At 39.3% G+C, this 21864-nt stretch overlaps 1 protein-coding gene across 1 annotated transcript in view; it reads right to left on the bottom strand.

Moving 5' to 3' along the window:
* ABCC8 (ATP binding cassette subfamily C member 8) overlaps nucleotides 1–21498 on the bottom strand; it is a 79179-nt gene extending 57681 nt beyond the window's left edge. Inside the window, exons 1-7 of the mRNA XM_071558881.1 lie at nucleotides 21264–21498; nucleotides 19826–19967; nucleotides 17079–17200; nucleotides 11738–11904; nucleotides 9734–9976; nucleotides 8716–8904; nucleotides 1924–2088 (exon numbers count right to left, since the gene is read on the bottom strand). Coding sequence (XP_071414982.1) covers nucleotides 1924–2088; nucleotides 8716–8904; nucleotides 9734–9976; nucleotides 11738–11904; nucleotides 17079–17200; nucleotides 19826–19967; nucleotides 21264–21459 — 1224 coding nt within the window. The 5' untranslated portion in view covers nucleotides 21460–21498. The remainder of the gene's footprint in view (nucleotides 1–1923; nucleotides 2089–8715; nucleotides 8905–9733; nucleotides 9977–11737; nucleotides 11905–17078; nucleotides 17201–19825; nucleotides 19968–21263) is intronic.
* Nucleotides 21499–21864: the final 366 nt, after the last annotated feature.

Raw genomic sequence — 21864 nt, 5'->3', positions numbered from 1 at the left:
TAGCATATAGAAATAAAATGAGATTCTAGCTCCATTTAAAACACAGGCTCAGCATGTTGAGAGAAATCAACATTACCAGTAACTTGAATGAAGAGCTTAAAGTTAGACCTTTTATGTTATGATACGAAATTTTAAGCTACTTATTCTTCACCGACACAAAGCACAGTGCAGTTAGCTGCATCATGGTTTTCCAAAGATTCCATTTCTGTGTTCCTGTGCATCAAGAAGAGAATGAAACCTTTGCTGCCCCAAATCCCCAAGAAACACATCAGCAACTATGACCTCCAACATATCCATGGAGTGCCTTTGCTGTAACTAGCACTGTTAATGTATTATTAGATTCAATGTATAATTATCAAAATATTATAAACCTGGTTATTTTCTTCTGGCAAGTGATTCAGGTCTCATCCAGCCTCAGAACAACGTTCCTAACTGAGAACATTAGCTAGAGAGCTCAATCCCAACTCAGAATTTAATTCACAGACTACTAATGTCACAGGTTCAATTCTGTACTAAATTAAACAGGTGCCTTGATGCAGAATCAGGTACCATGTATGAAAATAACTTAATACTCAATGAAAATGTTCTTTTACCAGCTGTTTTGGTAAGAGGTTACACAGCAATGCTTTGCCACCATGAGACAGCTGACAGAAGGCAACTTCATTCAGTAAGTGGCTTCACATCAAGTGCTGACTGTTCATCCTAAAGCATAAAGTCATATAAGGCACACTGAACAGGTGCAGGTTTACACAGGAAAGGAAGAGAGAGAAAAATTGAAACAAAATTTCAAAAATACCATCACAGAGACCGCCACTAACACTAACCTACTGCTTAGAGTGATGGATAAAAACCTTCCAATTTGAATAGTCCAACTGGCATTATCTGGATCTCTGTGTAATATCCAGGGCAGAGAATGCAAAAGTTTTTCTTCAACAAAATCAACATAGCACTATTTTTCAACAATTTCCCTTTTACATCTGCTGTGTTCCATGTATTTGTCAGTTAGTTGCAGCTCTTCCACTTGATACAAGAGATGCAATTTTTCTTTGTATCTTTTAGGTCAAATTTAATTCTTTAGGAGTTTTCTACTTCTCTGAAATAAGGGAAAACCAATGGATGGAATCCAGAAGTCTGGCAGCTGACAAGTGCTTCCAAGTGTAAGATCAAAAGAGAATTAAACAATTAGGCTGCTATTGAAAGCATCCATCCATCACAGACTCCCCACAGGATCCATGTAGCTCAGCAGATAGTGTAACTTATAAGGCTGGCTTTCAGGCTGTCAAGGGGGTAGGTTTCACCCATTACATTTGGCAACCCCACATTGTAATCTTACACCAAATTCTCTCATTTCCAGGCACAGAGCTTTGTATGCTACATAAAACTTTCATCTGCTGTCACAGTTATACAATGATCATGGACTCTATTTTAGCAATCTTACCTATGTTCAGTAATTACAGACCCTGCAATGCCTGGTAGATTTTGTGGCATGACTCATGGAATGAGAACTACTCTATGCATTGGAAATACGATGTATTGTTCTGCCCAAAGTTTATTTACAAGAGATTTTAAAGTCCTATTATTTTCATGGGAGGTGATGTTACAAGAAAATGCCTTTGAGTTGAATGAGGTACAGTCCACATCCTCAACCCTTTCAAAATTTACATTGAGTTTTACTATCATCAAATTTTTACTTAAAGGTAAGGAAAAATACAACATTAGATATTACTAATAAATGTTTATATAAAATCATCAAAGAAGATGCAGAGGAAACAGAATGAAGGTATAACCTAACACTCTTTTATGGCAATGGCTACATTCAATAGATTTCAGGAGAGAAGCCTTTCAGAATTTAACAACTATAACTTTTATTTACAAATACATGTATAAGCGTATGAAAAGGTTAATTAGTAATATATTTGGTACCTGTATTGCGCCTCTCAAGTTGATTCCTGTTTCAATAGCAACATAGTATGATGCTTGGAGAAATGTCCTTTGCAATAGAAGGGCAAAAAATAAGAGTACAGCCAAAACATACGCATTGGACAGGAACTCTTGAGATGAAATAAAGAAAACACCAAGAATTTTGGTCTAAAAAAAAAGAGAAGTTAGAAATCAGGTGCAATGGTAATTTCATTACCTGCATAATTAAGAAGCAGAGCTAATCGCAGTTTATTACTTTGAAAGTGCCCCCAACCTTGTCTGAAACTACAGAGTTTATCAATTCAAGGAAGCAGTCTCATAACGTGCCAACTCAGTAAGCTTCATTTAAATGCAGAATGACATTTATAGAATGTCTGATATCCTTCCAAAACTCTAGGACACTGAGTAACTCCATAAGGTAATTTGTTAAAAAACATGCACTGCCCATCATCAGAAAGGAACAGTTAACATCCTTTCAGAGAAATTACTCTTGCTGTTTTCACACCTCAGGTTTCTGACCACCAAAAGTGACCTTCAGAACTTGTCAAAAAAATTCCTGGAACTACGTACATTATTTTGGCCTGCAGCATCTCATTCAGAACTTTTATTTATGGTCATGAACTTCTAGCAAGTTCATAAGATCACCCAAGTGCATTTTGAAGCATGCTTACATTTAATGGGAAAACAGCACATTTATTCCAGATTATATTTAACAAGGCAACACCTTTGGTGCCACAACTAGCTGAGAGGCTGGCTCACCTTGGAAGGCCCTCTGAAACTAAAATGTCTCTGTCTTCCTTTTTCTCCTCTTGGCTCCTTCAAAAGATTGATTGCTGGCTTGTCCTTCCATTAAAAGCAAAATTAACAAGAGGTCTCTTTCTATTCCCTTTCAGACAGCTTCTTGCCATTTACATTCCTGCTGTATTCCTTGCTCAGCACATTTCTTCTTGCCTACTTAGTTTCTTTGCTGTTGACATTTTCAGACCTGCTATAACACTTTATAAACTACGTTTTACAAAATCTCACTGTCTGTACATTTTATTAGATCTGATCTGCACCTTGCAGTTAACTTCATAGAAACTCCATATGGCGAGTTCATGCAGAGGCTGAATTTAGTTTTTAAAGCTGTTCCTTTGTGAGGTGAGGCTCAGCCAACTGAAAAAAGAACAAACTTCTCCCTATCCCTCCTTCCACCTGGGTTGCTCCAACCTGTACGCTTCTGTTGCTTACTGTGCGCTAGTTGGGGAGCTAACTGGAACTCTTCTTGAGCCAGTTCGAAACAGTGACATAAGAAAATCAGCCCAGGAAAAAAAATAATGGGCCAAATCAGACCATAGAAGTGCCCATTCAGTGCCAGAGATGGAGCAAAGGAGAAAACAGGAGCAGGTGAAAAGGAAGGTGAAAGGAGGAAGAGTAAGTCCTTTTAGCAGTGATGACCCAATAGGTCACCTCATCTTCCTGAGAAACTGAAGTCTTAGGGTATTTTTTCCATCTCTTTTTACTCCACCTTTTGGCATTCATGATAGCTCCTGCCAGTGTGATTGTTCCTGTAGTAGGAGCACTGTCTATACCCTTGACATCAACAGGGTGATTATTAGTTTTAAAGCAGAGAAATGTATGCTTACCTTTGCAAACAAGTAAACAAGATAATGAGCAAAACAATTTTTGAAAGGATCCTCTGTTTCATTGAGAGGAGTGAATGCTTACAAATAACACATCCAGAGCAAGCTTCCTGAGACTGTATCTCCAACCTCACAGAGCAATATTCCTTCTCATGAGAGGAAACTAGTTCGATCTGTCCACGCAACAGTCTAACCATCTGTTGAGGTGCTTGGGAGCTCATTCATCAACACCAAACCGTCATTCTCCATAAATATCTGATCACTTCCAACTGTGCCTGACTATTCTTCATCCGTTGGCCAAACTAAGCAGTTGTCAAAGGACTTTTGTTTGCTATGCAACACTGACAGAATAGAGTGCATTTCTTAGGTTTACTCCTTTCTCTGACTTTCGTGGCATTTGTTACAAGCACTGAGAATCAGACCAAGGCTTGACAAAAAGAAAAGCAAGTAATTATGATTCTATTCCTGTAAATCTTTGTTCAGGCAAATGTTCCTTATTTCCATAAGGATGCCTTTTGATAATCATACACTACTTCTATGCAAGTATGTGCAAGCATTCGAAAAAAACGTGGAAAATTTCACTCAGTGATACTCAACAGTGCTGAGTTTCACACTCTGAAAACACGGAATAAAAACTATTTCAATAATTTATTTCTTGCTCCCAAAGGCACATTGTCAGATGACATTTGCAGTTCAGCTAGCTGCTTTGGCTTCAACCAGACCTGTACATAACCATTTCAGCAGTTTGTAGGACCACTGAACTCACTAATGAATTAGCTCTCGGACAGTCCCTCAGAGAAGGCATTCATACAGTCTCCAAAATCAAATCAATAGAATGTAAGTAATCACTGGGCATACCCATTTCTTTAAATCTGTCTCAACTGCAAAACTCCGTACATGTCAGCAACTATGTTCAGATAGAGACATTTAACTGCAATTTTAGTTATTTGCACCCTAGAGGGATTTTAAAGCTTCATAGTAACTCAAATAGGCTACAGCAGCATTATATACTATAAAAAGTCTATACTACAGTAAAAATTACTTTCTCTTCCAGATTATTTACAGTCTTACAAGTTCAGCTTTTCTAATCAAGTCAACTTTGACCTTTGCAAGACCTAAGTGTGCTTGTAAATGCATTCTTGCTGTAATTCTGATGAATAAGGAGGCAGACTCAAGGCTCTAAATTTAGCCCAGAAGCTTTAGAAATATACCACATTTTGGAAAATATATGGAAATTCAATGGAAAATTATAAGTAAAACCAAGTCTTCCCCCATGCTACCTGTAAGGCCTGCGTCCTTGACTGTATCAATTTAAGAGCCACCTATAGTTTCCTGTGCAGCATTCATATATTTAAATACTAACTAGAAGGTGAAACTTTATATAACTGAAGAACTAGGAGGTTTTGCAGAAAAAGAAAAAAGAAAAATCAGATTTGAGGAATTAATTGTTATTATTTTAGCAATTCTTCACCGAGATTTCTTTTTATTTCACTACATGATCACCAAGGGAAAAGTTCCACCTTTAACATATAAAAGAGTTAAAAAAGCTTCTTATGAAGGCAAAGTTAGAATAACATACAAACCTGTGACACAGGGAGGTCCTGATTGTTAAAGAGACATAACAGCAAAGAGAAAGGCCAGAGCATTATCATTAGCGAACCACAAAGATTAGAGATTGTGCTGTATACTACCAAAGGCAGCAATAGAAGCAACATGATTTCAGTGCTATCCTACATATACATCTGGCTAGTTACTGCAGCTAATGCTATTTTTCTTGTATGTAAAAGAATACCATTTTTTCATGCTTTTCTGGCAATGAGATTTTGGTGCAGCATTTACTCCCATCAAAACTTTATATAAATAGACAAGGAGGGAAAGCGAGATGAATATTGTCATTATTGTGCCTAATACTCGCTTGAGAGAAAAGGACAAACATACACAAACACCATGCACACACTTGCTGAAAGCACCAATATGTTTTCCAAATCTCAGACACATTATCAGGCCATTATGGTTTACAAAGTCACTGAGCACCTCTGCGTTTAAATTACAAGAGCTGTCTAAGTACACTTGTCAGCCTGCAGGAAACACACAGAAATCACTGAACATATGCTGAACCTTTTGCAACTAGGCAAATAACCTTGTTTGAGAAGTTGATGGAACTAATTAGATGTTTGATTTTCAGAAATGTCTTTAGGGCCATTCAGTGTCCCACGTTCCTGACAGCTTCAGGATAACACCACTTTTTAAAAGTGCCAGTAGCCTTTAACCAGTAAAATGCTGAGCAAAAGGCCACTATTTTAATACCTGAAGAACCCAGACTCACAGAGTCTTAAATACCAATACTGGGCATTTTGCTACACTGGGCCCTATGACTTCTAGAGCTTTTTAAATAATGAGTTTGGTGTATCCTTTGAACGTGTTACATCAGCAGATACTCCTAATACTGGAACTGCTAATCCTAACATTGCAATGTGGAAGATGCTACCAGCAAAATATAAGGGTTATCATTCTTTCAATCTCTTCTAGTGTGAAATGATTAACACTCAGAGAAATTCATGTCATAAGAATGTTCTGGGGTGCCATAAATATTGATACTGGAGTTATAAATAAACATGAAGAGCATGATAGAATTTAAGATGCTGTCATGCTCTGACTAACTGCAGCACTAACTAAAGCAGTTAATACTGCCCATGACACCCATGTGATCTCAGAGTTCAAGCTCCAAGGTGGTTTATATCTGTCACACAGGGCCTGAAGAACAGAGCAAATTCTCTATTTCTTCATCTTCAGTTTCTCAAAGAGAATTTCTGTTTGAAAGGTACAGTTGACTCATTACAGCCCTTAATCTAAACTACTTAAGATGTAGATGGGTAAGAGATGTGTAAAAGAAGCCCTCCACTGTAATCACAGCTTACTTTGCTTGTCCGAGTCTCTCTGTGTTGCAATTTTTTCCAACACCCTCAAACTCAATGGCACATCAAGTACAAAATGGTTCCCCTAACTTATCTTTCCCTTCATAAGACAGCATTTCAGAAAACTTGTTTTTCACATCTATGAGGCTCTCAGAGGCAAATAATAAGGCAAGTTTCTCTTTTTTTTTCTTTTTTTTGACTCACTACAAGCAAGGATACATTCCTAGCAGAACTGATGTATTTCTTTCCAGAGCAGACCAAATTGCCTATGTATGTGCATGTATGTGGGAGTTTTCCTGAACACCCCAGTCTGTTTACAGGTAGTTTGAATAGAGAGCCTTCATTAGAAAGATATTTTATCAAATCCAGCAAAAGCGATTTTCAAATGTAAATGTCATTAGCCTCTCAAGAGAAAAAACAATGTGTATAAACCAGATGAAAAAAGACAAAGTCTCTAGGAGGCATTTTAGCTAAACTAAAATCCACCCCTATGTGTCACTCCTGGACTATCACCATCAGTGAATATTGCTGTTAGGAGATCCCAAAATAGTATAAAAGACAGTGATGAGGCTACTGCTTGGCTAGTGAATGAGGATGCCAAGGCTGGATGAGGCCCTGCTTGAGCCCTATCTGGACCAGACCTGAGTTTTTTTTCCACAGGGCAGACCTACCAGACACTTTTATAGGAAAATTAACTATGACAATCTGTAAATTGTGATTTGATACAATTTCAGCTGAAAGAGTATCCCAAACAAATTGTAGAGAAGCAGAGCTCAACAGCTTGAACAGTACTTTGCTGCAACACAGTCCTAGTCTTAATTTTCTCATTTCCTGCTTTAACTGGTTTTCATTGAACCTACTTGCTATATTAAAGTTTCCAAATATTAGGATAAGGATTGCAGAATGGACAGACAATTAATTTTAGCCTGAGGCCTTGGTTAAATTTTCTGCAATTCAGCTGATGTATTTCAATATTTACAGTGCACCTAATCCAAAGTGTACTTGAGTGAATGGGTATATTTCCATTAGTGTCAACAGATGTTGGAAATAAAGTCTTATATCAAACACTAAGCTGCAGAAATAAACTGATCTATCTCAAAGAAATTCAGCCCAAGTGACCTCAACTTACAATGAAAAGATGCTTCCCGAGTTACATTTTTATTTTTAGTTAATCAAGAAATACATCTGCTTCTTCTTAGAGAACATTCATTTAAATAGTGTCCTCTAAAAATACATTACAGTTGATCTTTAAAAAACTAACCTCCTCAAAGACACTAGTGGAAATTCTTTGTCACAGTTAAATTACTTGTCATTTTATTACGATGACACAAGCCTGCTTTAGTCCACTTACACATCACTAATTTTTGATAATGAAAAACCTAGCCTATTAAAAACACTTTTCTGTTCTAAAAAACACTCAACCGTATATTTGATTCAATCTCTACTGAAGACTGCACCTAAAAGACTCTAAGATTAGCTCAGTTAGTTGGAGCACGGTGCTAATAACACCAAGGTTGTGGGTTTTCACTTAGGAGCTGGGCTTAATGATCCTTGTGAGTCTCTTCCAACTCAGAATACTCTGTGATTCTGGATAAAATACTTAGGATATTAATGGGATTCTGGATATGCTTCACTGTTATCTTTAATAAGGTTATTTTCCAGAATGCAAGGCTGACTAGATACACAGGTCATGTACTTTGCCCCACACAGACTCACGGAATGGTTCAGGTTGGAACGGATCACAGTGGGTCATCTGGTTCCACCTCTCCGCTCAAGCAGGATCATGCTAGAGCACATTGCCCAGATGGTTCTTAAGTATCTCCATCAAGGGAGACTCCACAGACTCTCTGGGCAATCTGTGGAACTTCCTGTGTGTCAGTTTCTCCCCATTGTCTCTTGTCCTGTTGCTTGGCACCACCAAGCAGAGCCTGGGGTCCATCCTCCTGACACCATCCCTTCCGATACTCACATGCATTGACAAGGTCTCCTCTTAGTTATCTTTTCTCAAAGCTGAATGTGCCTGACTGCCTCAGCCTGTGCTTGTACAAAAGATGCTCCAGTTCCTTCATCATCACTGTTGCCCTCTGCTGGACGTGCTCCATCACAGTAAAAAAGTGGGTAACAGGCAGCACATTCACACCATCATTTCTAGCATTCACAAACACATTGCAGAGCTGTTTTATTTACTGAGGCCGAACAATACACAGTCACAGCACTACTTTTTTGACTCCTCTATTTTTATGACATGTTGACAGTACCTGTGGGCGAATGGTGTTATTTCCTTTTCCAACATTGTGAACAATTCCAGAGATGCAGAGTGGGCCAGCGAACCCAAGCAAGTCAGCCAGAATACGGAATGTGCTACTGAGAAGTAAGGGCCTTCCAAACGCACAGCAGAGAGCACGCCAGATGGATCTGGATCCTTGTGGAGATGATGATCTTTTGTTCTGTTCAGAATAAAAGAAAAATTAGTAAGAATTATGTTATACATTAACCTCAGGTCTGATAAATGATTAGTATTTTTGTCACTGTAATTCATTGACAACCATTTGCAACCTTTGAGCTAGAAAAGCAGAGGAACTACAACTATTGTTTCATTTCTTTTTATAGAGTCAGAACAAAGCATTAATTTGCACTCCTCTCCACTTCACAGAAAGAACCATGATTTCTTTCCTACCCTTAATAAGTGTGTTGTTTGTGGCCTGCTGAGGGAGAAATTAAAAAAGGAGGGAACTGATAGGTTTTTTTTTTATTCTGGTGAACACAAAGGCTGAAAATCTACACTCTTTTCAGACAGGATGCAAAAGAGTTCTCTTCAAGTCTTGAATACACTCAGCTCCAACCACAGAGTAAAAATTAATTTGAGCTGAGGTAGTTTCAGCCCTGAATTCTCCTACGAACAAACTGTAATTGAAATAACATGGAAAAAAATAGTCCTGCAAGGCCTCATTACTACTGACTCTGTAATTGAATGTTTCCAAGGTCTTATTAGGAAGAAAAATGGTGTTCGGTGAACACAGTCTGTAATTACTTTCCCCATCAAAATAGGTGCCATATGCATTGTACACACATTAAACTAGCAATGTGTTTGATGTGCATGTTTAGGTAGAGAAATTTCATTATTCACTGAGTATATGTTGTCTTTGTATATGAAAAGCTGTGCTAATGGATACTTCATTTGCATCATGGTTTTTTATGTATCATGTTAATTCCACAAAAAGTAATAAAAAATGCAAGCACTGAGTAAGCAGAGATGTAAATCCATACTTTGCACACCTTCTGCGCTTCGAAGGCCTCATTAAGAAGAATATAATTGGTCAGAGCTCTCATAGCAATGGGAAGCTTGCCTATGGTTTTCAAGTCTATTGGTTTTTTATGGGCAGTCTTTATGAACGTATTCATCCACCAGTATGTTCCTTTGGATAACAGATTCACAAATGGCTGTAAGAATCGAACACCAAGGTCCTGGAGATCCTCAGGAGGTTTAACTTCTTTAGGAGTTTTGAAGAAGACATACCTCTGAAATTCAGAAAAATAGCAACAGAATCACACTAAATGCATAGAAAATAGAAGTGCACAAAGAATAGGTAAGGACATTGCAGATAATCAATGAGTAAGTCTTGAGACTTCTGAGAGTGCATATGAAATAACAAATGTTTACACTGGCCTAAATAGCAAGAGCAAGGTCAGACAGCTGTTGACTTCCTCTTGTCAAGACAAAACTTTTTCAAACTTTCACCCATTTTAAAGCTCTTAAAAACACACCCTTCCTCTCTGAAAGGTACTCAATCACATATTTAATTCAATCCTAGTAGTGATTAAAATCCTTTTCATCTTTGTAGGATTTCTAGATATGCTCCAACCCTAGGTGGAGAAATAATTCACAGATCCCAGCAAAAATGGTGATGGGGTGGGAAAGGCTGTCTAAAAGAACAATGAGAACAGTGGAAAGGAAGGAGAAGGTACAGCTGGGATTGAAAGTCAAACAAGGTACAGGTAGGATTCAGTCAAACAAGTCAATCTTCCTTCTTCTTGAAGAAGACTGAGGAAGGCAGGAGAAAAAAATGTGAGGCCAGTAACTGCTGTTTCTGCTAGCAGAGCGGCCTCAACCCCCCACTTTTATTTTCTTTTTCTTCCCCGTCTGCAGCAGTGGCCGACTCTCCATGCATCCCAATCCTTTTCTTCAGCAGCTGCAGCAACAAGCCACAGAAAAAAAAAATCACTGTTGACTACCCTGCTTCAATAATTAAAACCAAACAAAAATAACAAAACAAACAAACAAAAAAGTGTCAATAGGCAGTGACCACTTTTTGTTCTTCTTTGTGACCCATAATTCTGCAGATATTAAATCTCATTTACTTATGCAGTTCTATTATTAAGAGGTTTATGAGCAGGTCTCTCTGATGCCACATTTGGATTTCACTTTTGCCGCATGCCAATCCACTGGTTCTCATTTATGATATAAATACTGAATATCCAGCATTGAGGTTTTTATTCCTCTTCATTTTAAAAATGTTACTACAAAGGCTGCTTTTAGACATATTTTTGTCCCAAGTTATCAAATAAACATACACACACAAAATAACAAAAGAACAAATGAATGACAAGTACAACTTGCATAGCTGAATGCGTTAGTGGAAAGAAATCACATGAGGAAAGCAGCAAGAAAATTTATATGGAAATCTTTCTTCCCCTCCTAAATTTAATTTGTGCACACGGTTATGTGAGTTCCAGGTGAAGGGAACGTTGGCATTTATCTATCCAGCAGTCTCCAAAATGATCTCTCAGTTTAGATTATGACTCTAGACAACACAGAGTGGAAAAAAAAAAGATATATCTGGGAGGAATCCCAGTTGCCCAAATACATCACTTATTATGATTGTCTCCTGGAAAACGAGAGATGCTATTTGTGTGTCTAAGATATTCTGTGAAAGAGCAGACAGTTCCTTTCTACCAGTCTTCCCTTGCATCAGAAATTCTTATCATGACTGAAACAGAATAATTTAAAAATTTAAAGCAAACTTGAACATATGAAATTGATCTTAATTTAACTGCAACAGAGTCTGCCATTTTTTAAAATTATGTACTTATCTGGCCTAATGCAACTGAATTAACCTCTGATTCTCAAATTGATTTCTAACTGGATTTTTCTTTCTTCTTTAGAAATACATTTTACCCTAAGTACCCAGAAAAGGGAACAAAAAAAGAAAGAAAGAAACAGTAACCCAAACCCCAAACCAATAAAAACCATAGGAAGAGACTTTTATGATAGTAACTTACCCTCACCCTGATGACATTAATTTCTACAGCCAGTAGCATTCCATATAGAACAACCAGAAGTCCTGTGAGGCAAAATCGAAGCTGAGAAAATCCAACCCCATTATCACAGAACTTTACAAATTTGATGGTTTTAGTTATGAAAGCTAAAGTCCAATAGAACAGCAATGCTGTAGGGGAAAAAAGAAAAGACAAAACCAACTTAATCAGGTCCACAGCTGCAAAAATATACAACAGTATTATAAGATACTCAGAAACAATGCAACAGAATATATAAAACCAGAGAGTACCTTTCTCAGGTCAAAACAGAAGCCTAATTCAATTCCAAAAACATTAAAATATCAAGATGATGTTAGTTCTAAATGCCTTTTTATTAGATTTAGTGATATTTGAAAAGTTTCACAAAGTGAAGTCTGCAGAAGGAAATTGCCATCTGCTGTAAACATGTGTCCACATGATGAGTTCGAGAGGGTGCTGCTCCACAAGTGAAGGTGCCAGGGAATGATGATGCTCTTCAGATTTGTTTAATGCTACAAGACTGCTATGAATTTGCCTTGAAGAAAAATTCTCTGAGAATCTCTGGGAGGAAGGCAGGAACAAATAATAAAATACTTTGTCCAAACAGCTGCTGCACTATTACATATATTCAATATATATGACTTACAATGTAGATAAAACAGTCACATCAAGGAAGGATATTGTGGCATTCATAGAATACAACTTTTATTTTTTAATTATACTGAACATTGTGTCTAGGAGTGCTCATGTTACCATCAATGTTACCCCTCATGTTACCATCAATTATAGATAAATAATCCCTGCAGTAAGCTCTGGTGATTTGGAAAAACTCTCCAAACCACTCATTATACCATAAGACAGCTCCAGTTCCCATTCGTGACGAAATGCCTTCCAGGGTTATGTACTTTTTCTTTCACTGCTGCTGTAACTGCCATGGTGCAGAGGGACTGTGTTCTAACTGCTCAGAAAAGCTTAGATGTGCTTTCCAAGTTTTGCCAAAACATCAGAGAAAGGCTTCAACCAAAGCATTAGCAACTGTAAGTCTAGCTTAAACATAGATAATCATCAGGAACTTGTACAAATTTCAAAGAATTCATGGTGTTCCAGCTACCCTTAGGCACCCCAGAAAGCCCTCTGGGGATGTACTGTGGGGCTACCCTTCCCAAGCAAAGCTAAATTCAACACAGAGAATCCACATCAGATTTGGGACTGCCAATCCTGCTTCTGCAGAAATCAAATTAAAACCTCTCCTTTAAATGAGGACAGTGACTGGAACAGTACAGGAATATTGGCATTAGGACACTTGCCAAGAGAGTCTATCTTCCTCTAAAATTTACAGGTCAGTGTGTAAGCACTGAGGGTCAGGTATTTGAGCACAGTACTTTAGTGGCCGATGCAGCTGCAGAGAGGATACTTACCAAATTTCTGTTATAGAACTCTAGCTTTGTTATGTGAGGCTTTCTACCATCTTCCCAACTTGTACTGCACTAAATCTAATCATCTCATCCCATTTCAGGCTGCTTCCTTCAAGGCACTATTCCTTCCTATTTGCAATGTCTGGCTACAAAATTTTGCTTCATCCAAGAATACATTCCATTCTCTTCTACTCTTGTAACCACCTTTATCTGCTAATCTTTGTTTTGCCTCATTCTTCTTACAACAGGCTAAGAACACATCTTTCTTGGAGTAACAGGGACTTACACAAACATTGCAAAGCGAAAATACGCACACGCAGAGGGCCTCCGAAAAAACAACGAACCCACCGGGCACCTCTTTAGAGCTCTTGGAATTCTCAATATGAACTAGTAGAGCCATTGTCCTATTTAGGATTTAAATAAGGGTCTATATGACCCTTTATTATTATTTTTATAATATTTATCTATTTTTTATCTAAGAAGTGCCAAACACAACATTCTCAGGTGGTAAGTGGCCACCCACTTAGCTTGTCACTTTTGAACACAACTGTATATAACCTAATCTGGTGAATGTTCACAGGCCCCTCAAGACAAGGCTCTTTGGAAAATACAGTTACAGGTCTTTCTTTTAGGCTGTCACTTTATAGGGGATGTTTTTATCATCTGGCTGGAGAGCGCATATTGTCTGAACGCTTCTAGAAATTATCGCTGAGAACATCCACTGATCTGAACTGCCAAGTGATGGGACCAAAGAGGTGTTAATGCATTTATTGGATTGCTTTAGATTTATTCTAGATGTCTAAATGACCTCACTTTTTTTGGGGGCCATGTAAGTTACCTTACCCCACAACACCAAGGTGTAGATTCTTGCCTGGGGCAGATCTCTGAAAATTAAGCATGTGGAACTCAAACCCTTCTACACCTTCACTGAACTAAGCCCAAACCAAAAAACCACACACTTAACTGGATGAGATTTATTAATTAACCTGTGTCTGTTTGGAAAGAAATTTTGTGTGCTAAGCAATAAGCACTATTTTTATATAACAGCAAGTACCCTTTTAAAGAATAAAATAATTCCAAGGAAAATAACTACTATGTGAAGGTTCAAGAACTTTAAATCAGAAAAACAGATTATTGTCTAGCAGTGGTAATGCAGTCATAAAATTAAAATTTGTGAAAAAAGGACAATTTTCTTAAATAAAAAAATTCTTGTGTTCCCACACTACTATCCATTTCAAGTTAAAAACTCAAAGTCCTATTGTTATTTCATAATTTTCTCCTACTGTTAATTTCTGAAGTTTATTTATATATAAAACAAAGAAACTAACTTAAAAAAATAGTGGAATCAGATGCTGCTATTCAATTACAGTTTTTGGAACGTTGACAAAGCTATCAGCTTTTTCAATTCAGTAAGAAAACTATTCTAAAATGTGTCCTGCTAAACTGTGTAAATGTTATGCAGTCATGTAGTGCAAAGAGCATCAAAATTAGTATTATTAAGAGAGTACCCAGGTAAACAGCATTACATGAGAACAATTGCATTTGTTGAAATATAATTACAGGTCAAAACCTTATAGAGAAAAACACATCAAAGTGTTCCAGAAATCAGAAAACTCAACTGCAACCCTGGAATCAACCATTAGCTTCAGAGAATAAATATTCCAAACCTTGCCAACTTTTTTTGATAAGAAATAATGACTACTTCAAAATAGCCAAGTGCCTGGGCTAAAGCTGAAAGGCAGGATCAGTAGAGGAACTTTGAGTGCTTATCTTAAATACTACAAGGGACCATGCTAATGCCATGGTATCTGCTTTTTGCTTGTTTACAAAGAGCTACAAAAGAACTTGGTTTCTTTAAGGCATGAAGTGATTTTTTTTTTAAAGAAAACATCTCAAAGTTTCTTAGGACTGAAAATTTCACCCTGTTCAGAATTAATGAACTGAACTTTAAGGGCCCACTGCATTGCATCAATGAGAGTTTCCCTGTTGGGTTTAGTAAATTTTGGATAAGTCTCTGTAAGCCTTTGCTTTATGCAGCTACCAACTCTCTGCAGAACATTCATCCTGCAGCTGAGGCAGATGATGCCCTGCGGTTTGGTGGAAGTCACTGATGCTCAGAAGCAGCAAGATGCCACATCAGGTCATTTACTTTACCCTGTTTGTGTGTGTGTTCAACAACAGAGCTCCTCTACAACATTTTAGTAACAAAGAACCCTCTTTCTCATAGACTCAGCAAAAAGTTTATCACCAACTTTAGCTTTTTCTCATGGTTCCCATTTACCCCATAAAATGAGGCTCTAAAGGAAAGCTGCTTCATGGCCACACTGCACTCTAGTGGGTTGATACCTGAGCACAGCTATAATTTAACTATCTTATACTGGGCTAATTTGTGATAATTGCCTCATCCTACATGTCAATACAGAGTACTTGCAATTAACATTGAAAAATGACAGTTCTCTCAGTTGTGCAGTTAAGAACAAAAGATAGAGACTCCCAGAAAAATCTGTCTTAGGTTCTCTCACAAACACAGGACAAAGGAAAGAAAAACAAAAGAAAAATATAAAAGTCAAAGATCATCAACTTGTGAAGATTTTGGATTAAAATTCAAATCAGACAAACTGAAAAAGACTGTGATAGTGTGATTTTCTTTTTTTGCCTATGAGCTAATAAGATCAGATTTTCCAAAAGAGTCTATTCTTTGGAAATTCTTGCAAAATTAAAATTCATCCATAATATTTAAGTGTTGGTATTCACTGGTATACTTGTCTACTATTCAAGTATTATCCAGAGCTTATCCAGCAACAGTGCTCTAAATACTGAAAATATTACCATAAAAGAGAAATCTCTACAGAGCAGGAACGATGCAAAAATGTGTAATCAACTATCAGGTGTAACTTCACTCAAAGACGAAAAGATCCGACTTAAAAGAAGGATACAAGAAGAAAAGCAAACCCAAAAAAGAAGACACGCAGGTTGCTATGCCTCGATAGAAATCTAAATCTTTGGAGAGGAATTTTGTTTTTTACAAGAGTTGTGGGCTCCTGCTGCAGAAGAGGATTCTCAGCACAACATGCAGTTCAAAACAATCTTCAGTGTTTAAAAGCTTACTCAAATTCAGTTACTACTGACTTTTTCCCACCTGACAAAAACTAGAACAAAACTTTGATACACAGAGCTACAACGGCACAAGACAAATTTTAGCAGGATCTATTAATACAGAAAACTAACCCAAATAAGATTTGATGAGCCAAGACTACTAAAGAAATAACAGGTAACAAGATGACTAAACATATAGAAGTCCACAGCCTGCGGTCTACTGAAATAGAATTCCAAGAACATACATGACTATCAGCAGCAATGGATTTTGTATAGCTACAGTTTGGATTTGCAATCTTGAAAAATATATTAGTGGAGTAGACAGTTCTCATTTTTCATTCAAAAGATGCTAAAGCTGTTTTTGAAGGGAGTTTTAGGAATATTAAGCAAGAATAGGCAGGCAAAGTAATATATCCAGGGTCATACCGAAAGTCAGAGGTGTCATTCCTTTACTCCTTGTGTATTTCAACAGACCACACACACAAAGACGGCTTCACTCTTATATCATCCTTAAACAGAACATGCTGATAAGCAGGGGTATTCAAATAGCTTTTAGAGCTAAGAATCTGCCATGCTACTTTTCCCACAAATCCAGTTTTTCTTAGAGAAGCTTTTGGCTCACTGGATTCCCAACAACACTATAAAGAATACTATTAGAAGTTACAAGCATTGAAAACAAGCAACAGTTTAAACATACATATAGGTGTAGCTTTATTCATACAAGCCAGCACTAAGACTGTAATGACCTGTCACAGAAAGAGCAGATATGCAGGACCACAATCACACTTCCAAGTCTGGTAAGTTTTGAGACATACCAATTAACAGCTTCGGGAAATTGGATGTTTCGATATTGTGGTAATAGACAACTGATGTGATGGCTGCCAAAAATGCCATCCCAGCTGGCATGTACAGGTGTAAATGGCGTGATTCTGAGACCCTTCAAAGGAAAAAAGTAAACATATGTTAAAAGTCAAACCCTCTTAGCTATATAAATGTTTCTCTTTTAATTTATGAATTGTATCCTGTACCCAGCTCTGATGCAGGATTTTCTAGTGTGAGTTGTGGACGCAAACCTCGCGAAACTTTAACTGAACTTATGCTCCTAAATCACATAGCTGCATTTCAAATTGCTCCCCTGTGCTGAAAATGAAAGGTGTGTACTGCTATTTCCTACTGAAATCAATTGGAACATTGTTTAAATTAGGATAAGCAACTCAACTCCAAAATGAGAAAAGTTAATTTAAGCTAAACTAGTTTGGGAGCTGTCCATCAAAGTATGCAAATAAGAACAACTGACAGCACAGTTCAAGATTTTCTATAGAAACACTTTGTGGAAATGTTTTATTTTTTTTCAGTTTGGGAGAAGGAATAGCACCAGAGTATGGGAATTACAGTGAGGCCTGTATTCAATGACTGCCAACAAACAAAACCTACAACAGAATCATACATCCTTAGATTTTGTCCTATAAAGCAAAACTGTCCTGACACTGCTTCAGCCAGCAGCAAGGGGGTCTGCCAATTACAGCTCTTTGGTTACATGGAATTGTTGGGCAATGTTGTTGGTTTGTGCAGAGTTTGGTAGAAATATGTTTGCCCTCCTCCTTCCTTGTACTTGTCGTCATCTCTTTCTTTCATTTTCTTTCTTTCATGACAGGAACAGAGCGCCCTATGCTGTCAGGAGGTACAATTTGCTGTCTCCCAGCCAGCTTCCAGGAGAAAAAGCATCAAGAGGAAGACTTCAGGACACAAACATTCAGGGAAATTCACACCTTGTCCTCTGAACCTGGATTTCTTCTTGCTGCAGCAACAGCTACTTTTGTGTAGTTTAGAGACACAAAAAGGGCTGTGCTGTCAGGGAAATGGGAGATCATCACTGGACCTCACATGTCTGAGAGCCGAATACCCCAAATGTCTAACATATCCATAAGAGCTTGAGAGGACCATTTCTGGTATATCTACTGTAGGAAAAGAAAGTCCTCCCTCACTTGGAGATTTAGGTGAACCCTGCAGAGCTGGCTGGAGGCATGATGACAGCTTGTGTCACGAACACTGAATTTCTCTTGCTGACAATAAGCTTGTATGTGTATACAACAATGAATAAGGATTCTCCAGTCTCAGAATACCTTAATGCCAGGAGGTTTTGTATATAACGGCTGAAATCTCAGCAAGAAAAAAACAAACAAGAAGAACAGATTTCTTCAAACAACCTAAGCTTCGGTAACACTGCAGTGGGAGGCTTTTTAAATCTGTTTACTTCACAGTTGCTGGAATTCCCCTATATAACTGTATCTCCAATAGGCTGCTTCTACTGCTGAGATGCCAAAGCCTTTAGCACCCAGTTGGTGTCAAGAAGACCTACCAACATGAGCCATTTTGGTCTTAGAAAGCTGATGAGTCTCAAAACTTACTTTTATTCACTGGAGCACTCACGAGCCTGCCAAGTGCTTGGGGAGGCACAGCTGTGGGTTGGCACTCCCCCAGTAGAGCTCACAGCTTTGAATCTCATCAGGTGACATCAATTACTTAACAGCAGTGTTCTGAGTCAAGTTAAATAGCAAATAAACATAATGAGAGGGATTGTTGAAGAGCAAAATAAAAGAGAAAACACAAAGCAGGAGACTTGCTCTGAGCATCCCACGCCCTGATAACTCTGAATAAGCATAAAAAATTATTTTAAAAAAAAGTGGCTCTGAGAAACATACTATTTATATATGTTTAAGAGAACTTACAATAATGATGATGATATCAGCTTCTACAGCAGAAGACTGCAGTGCCTTTCAAACTGGTTGCTGAATACTTGTTATATAGATGGCTAATCAGAGAGGTTTTGTTCTATTTATCAAGGAGCCTCAACTTCATAAACCTTGGGCTGCAAATTCGTAATAGTTATGAAAATCATACCTCTCTTCAGAAGAAGATGACCATATTAATTGTTATACATCATTAAGTTTTTTGTTAATAAATTACTCTCCTGTATCACTTGTTTTACTTGGAATAATTTTTCCCCACAGATTTCTGTTTAAAAACATCCTAAGTTGAATGATGGATCATGCTCCCATAATATGAGCTGCTCTGCCCCAGGTTACAGACCGGACGTAGTACAAAAACATGAGAAGAAACTCTGTGGGGTATGAGATAAGGCCCAGTACATTCACTACTTTTATGAAGATGAACAGAACTCAGTTTTGGGGGGGAAATGGTATGACCCACTGTGCACATGGGAGTTCCTCCTGAGTAAGGACTGTGGGACTGGGTCCTTGGACATAACACATCATGAAAATATCACCATCTGCTTGAAACATTAGGATTTATCTATTATAACTCTTTGGAAAGACAGTGTCATTAAGCTGAACTAAAAATTATTAAGGTCAGTTTTGCCTCCGTACTTCACTTGGCAAGGTCTGTGGAATTTCTGATATATAAGGTTAGTAGGTTAATCACTAAGAAAACAGATCATATGTTTATAACCACAAAGAATATGGTCTAGATGAGAACTTAGATAGGGAGAAAATATCGACCCTGAAACCTCAGTACTACCAGGAGAAGGCAGACATACACTTACCCATCAGACACTATGCCCTCAGCAATTTCACACACCAGCACAAACAAGAGGATAAAAGTCAGTATCCAGCGTAAATTGTGGCCTGGAAAATGAAGCCATGTGCTGTGATGTATATGTACTTTGGAACTCTGACTTCCCCATCCTAAATGAGAAAAAGAGAATCATAAAGAGCTTTCTTAACAATAAGAGTGACGCACAAAGTTCCTGCATAAAAACCTCCCCCAAACAGACATGTAACAACCTAGTGTACCAACACTGACACAGTTGTGTTGTTAAACATTTGGATATTTTCACAACTGTGTTCTCATTACTCCACATCATAATAAAATCATCGACGCAGACAGGACACAACCTTAAATTACTATACTTTTAGCAACTTACTGTCAAGTAATTGCACGCACTGAACACTTTCCAAATATATTTACAGTTTAAATGGACAGCAAATTAACATTTCGACAAATATGCACCAACACTATAATAAATATACTACTTGTTTTTTCTTCACATCTTTTAAAAGGTTAAAAAAGGAACTTGAGGTGTAAAGCAACTAATTCTCTTGATATAGTTAAAAATTAACAATATTGAGAAATTCTAGATAAACACGGAGGACCACAAGCAGCTCTTCAGCTGACCCCGTTTTAACAGTCCTGGTGTTATTTCTGCACCGGACCTTTTATGTTCCAGAGGAGCGGGTGTTAAAGCGCACAGCCCATGCCAGGGCCCTCCAGGCTGGGGCGAAGAGGGGACCCGGACAGTGACAGCCGCATGTGCTGAACTACCGGGCCACCTACCGGCACCCGCCGCAGGTACCGCAGGAGTCACAGCGAGCAGGACCCGGAATGAGGAGGGCTGCCCGGTGGCTGCAGCTCTGCAGTTATTACAGGGAATATTATTTGATAACGTAGGACTTACTCGCCAGGTTTTCTGGCGTTTAATACCACATTTATTTCTGCTTCCCGCGCTGCTCGTCAAAACCGACAGCCAAATCCTGCGGTCTCCTCCAGCGTCACCCATCCCTCCCCTGCCTGCGCAAGGGGTTTCAGCTGCGGGAGCCCCGCGGGCTGTCCCACCGCGGAGAGCCCCGACAGATGGGGATGGGCACCGCTGCCGTGGAGGAGAACGGCCGATGGTGGGGGCAGCCCCGGCAGAGGCAGCGTCTGGAGCATCCCACAGCTCGCACCGCGTCCTAAAAGCCCCCGCAGCCTTCAGCATCCCCGCACGGCACGGAGGGCAGGACCCAGGCCAGGGGACACCCGGCAAGGGCAGGCCAGGAAGGAGGCGGGAGACGAGGCACAACGCAGCAGCGCGGGGGACGGAAACCCTGAACGCCAGGCGGGGAGACACGGCAAGACAGCACCGAGGATGGGGCACAAGGAAAAGAGAGTAGCAGAAGGCAAGGCACAGGCGGACAGGGCAAAGGGGACCCATAGGCGCTCACCTATGAACAGGATGGGGAAGGTGATGAAGAGCAGGAAGACGTGCGGCACCACGTTGAGCGCGTCCACGAAGCAGCCGTTGTTGAGCACGCCGTGGTCCACGTTGTAGGCGGTGGAGTTGCCCTCGTCGCCGCAGAAAGCCAGGGCCATGGCGGGACCCTGCGCGCAGCCCAGCGCCGCCTCCGCCTCGGCGCACATCAGGCGGGGCCGGCGCGGGTGCGCGGCGGTGACTCTGCCCGCACCTGCCGGGAGCAGGAGCGGGAGCGGCGGCTCTACCGGCCCGTGCCGGGCACCGCGCTTCGCTCCACCCCCGGGGCCCCAGCACCGCCCCCACCCGCCCCCAGGGGCTCGGGAAAAGCCCCGAGCAGAGGGTGATGCGGGAGCGCCGGGCGGGCACGGAGCCAGGACATCGCTTCCCTGACACAGCTGAGACCAATGAGAACGCGCCGTGACAGTCCTGGGTATCCCAGAGCATCAAACCTGGCGTTCCAGGTCTCGCAGGTCTCGGTATTGAGCGTTTTATGCATTGTTAATATGACAGAACATGAAAAAAATTCCCACTAAATTAGTGATGACAGAGGAACTATAGATTACAGGAAGTGT

This window comes from Pithys albifrons, chromosome 6 (genome assembly GCF_047495875.1).
Source record: "Pithys albifrons albifrons isolate INPA30051 chromosome 6, PitAlb_v1, whole genome shotgun sequence".
Lineage (NCBI taxonomy): Eukaryota > Metazoa > Chordata > Aves > Passeriformes > Thamnophilidae > Pithys > Pithys albifrons.
Note: the sequence above shows the minus strand (reverse complement) of the source record. Positions and strands in the feature narration are given on the sequence as shown.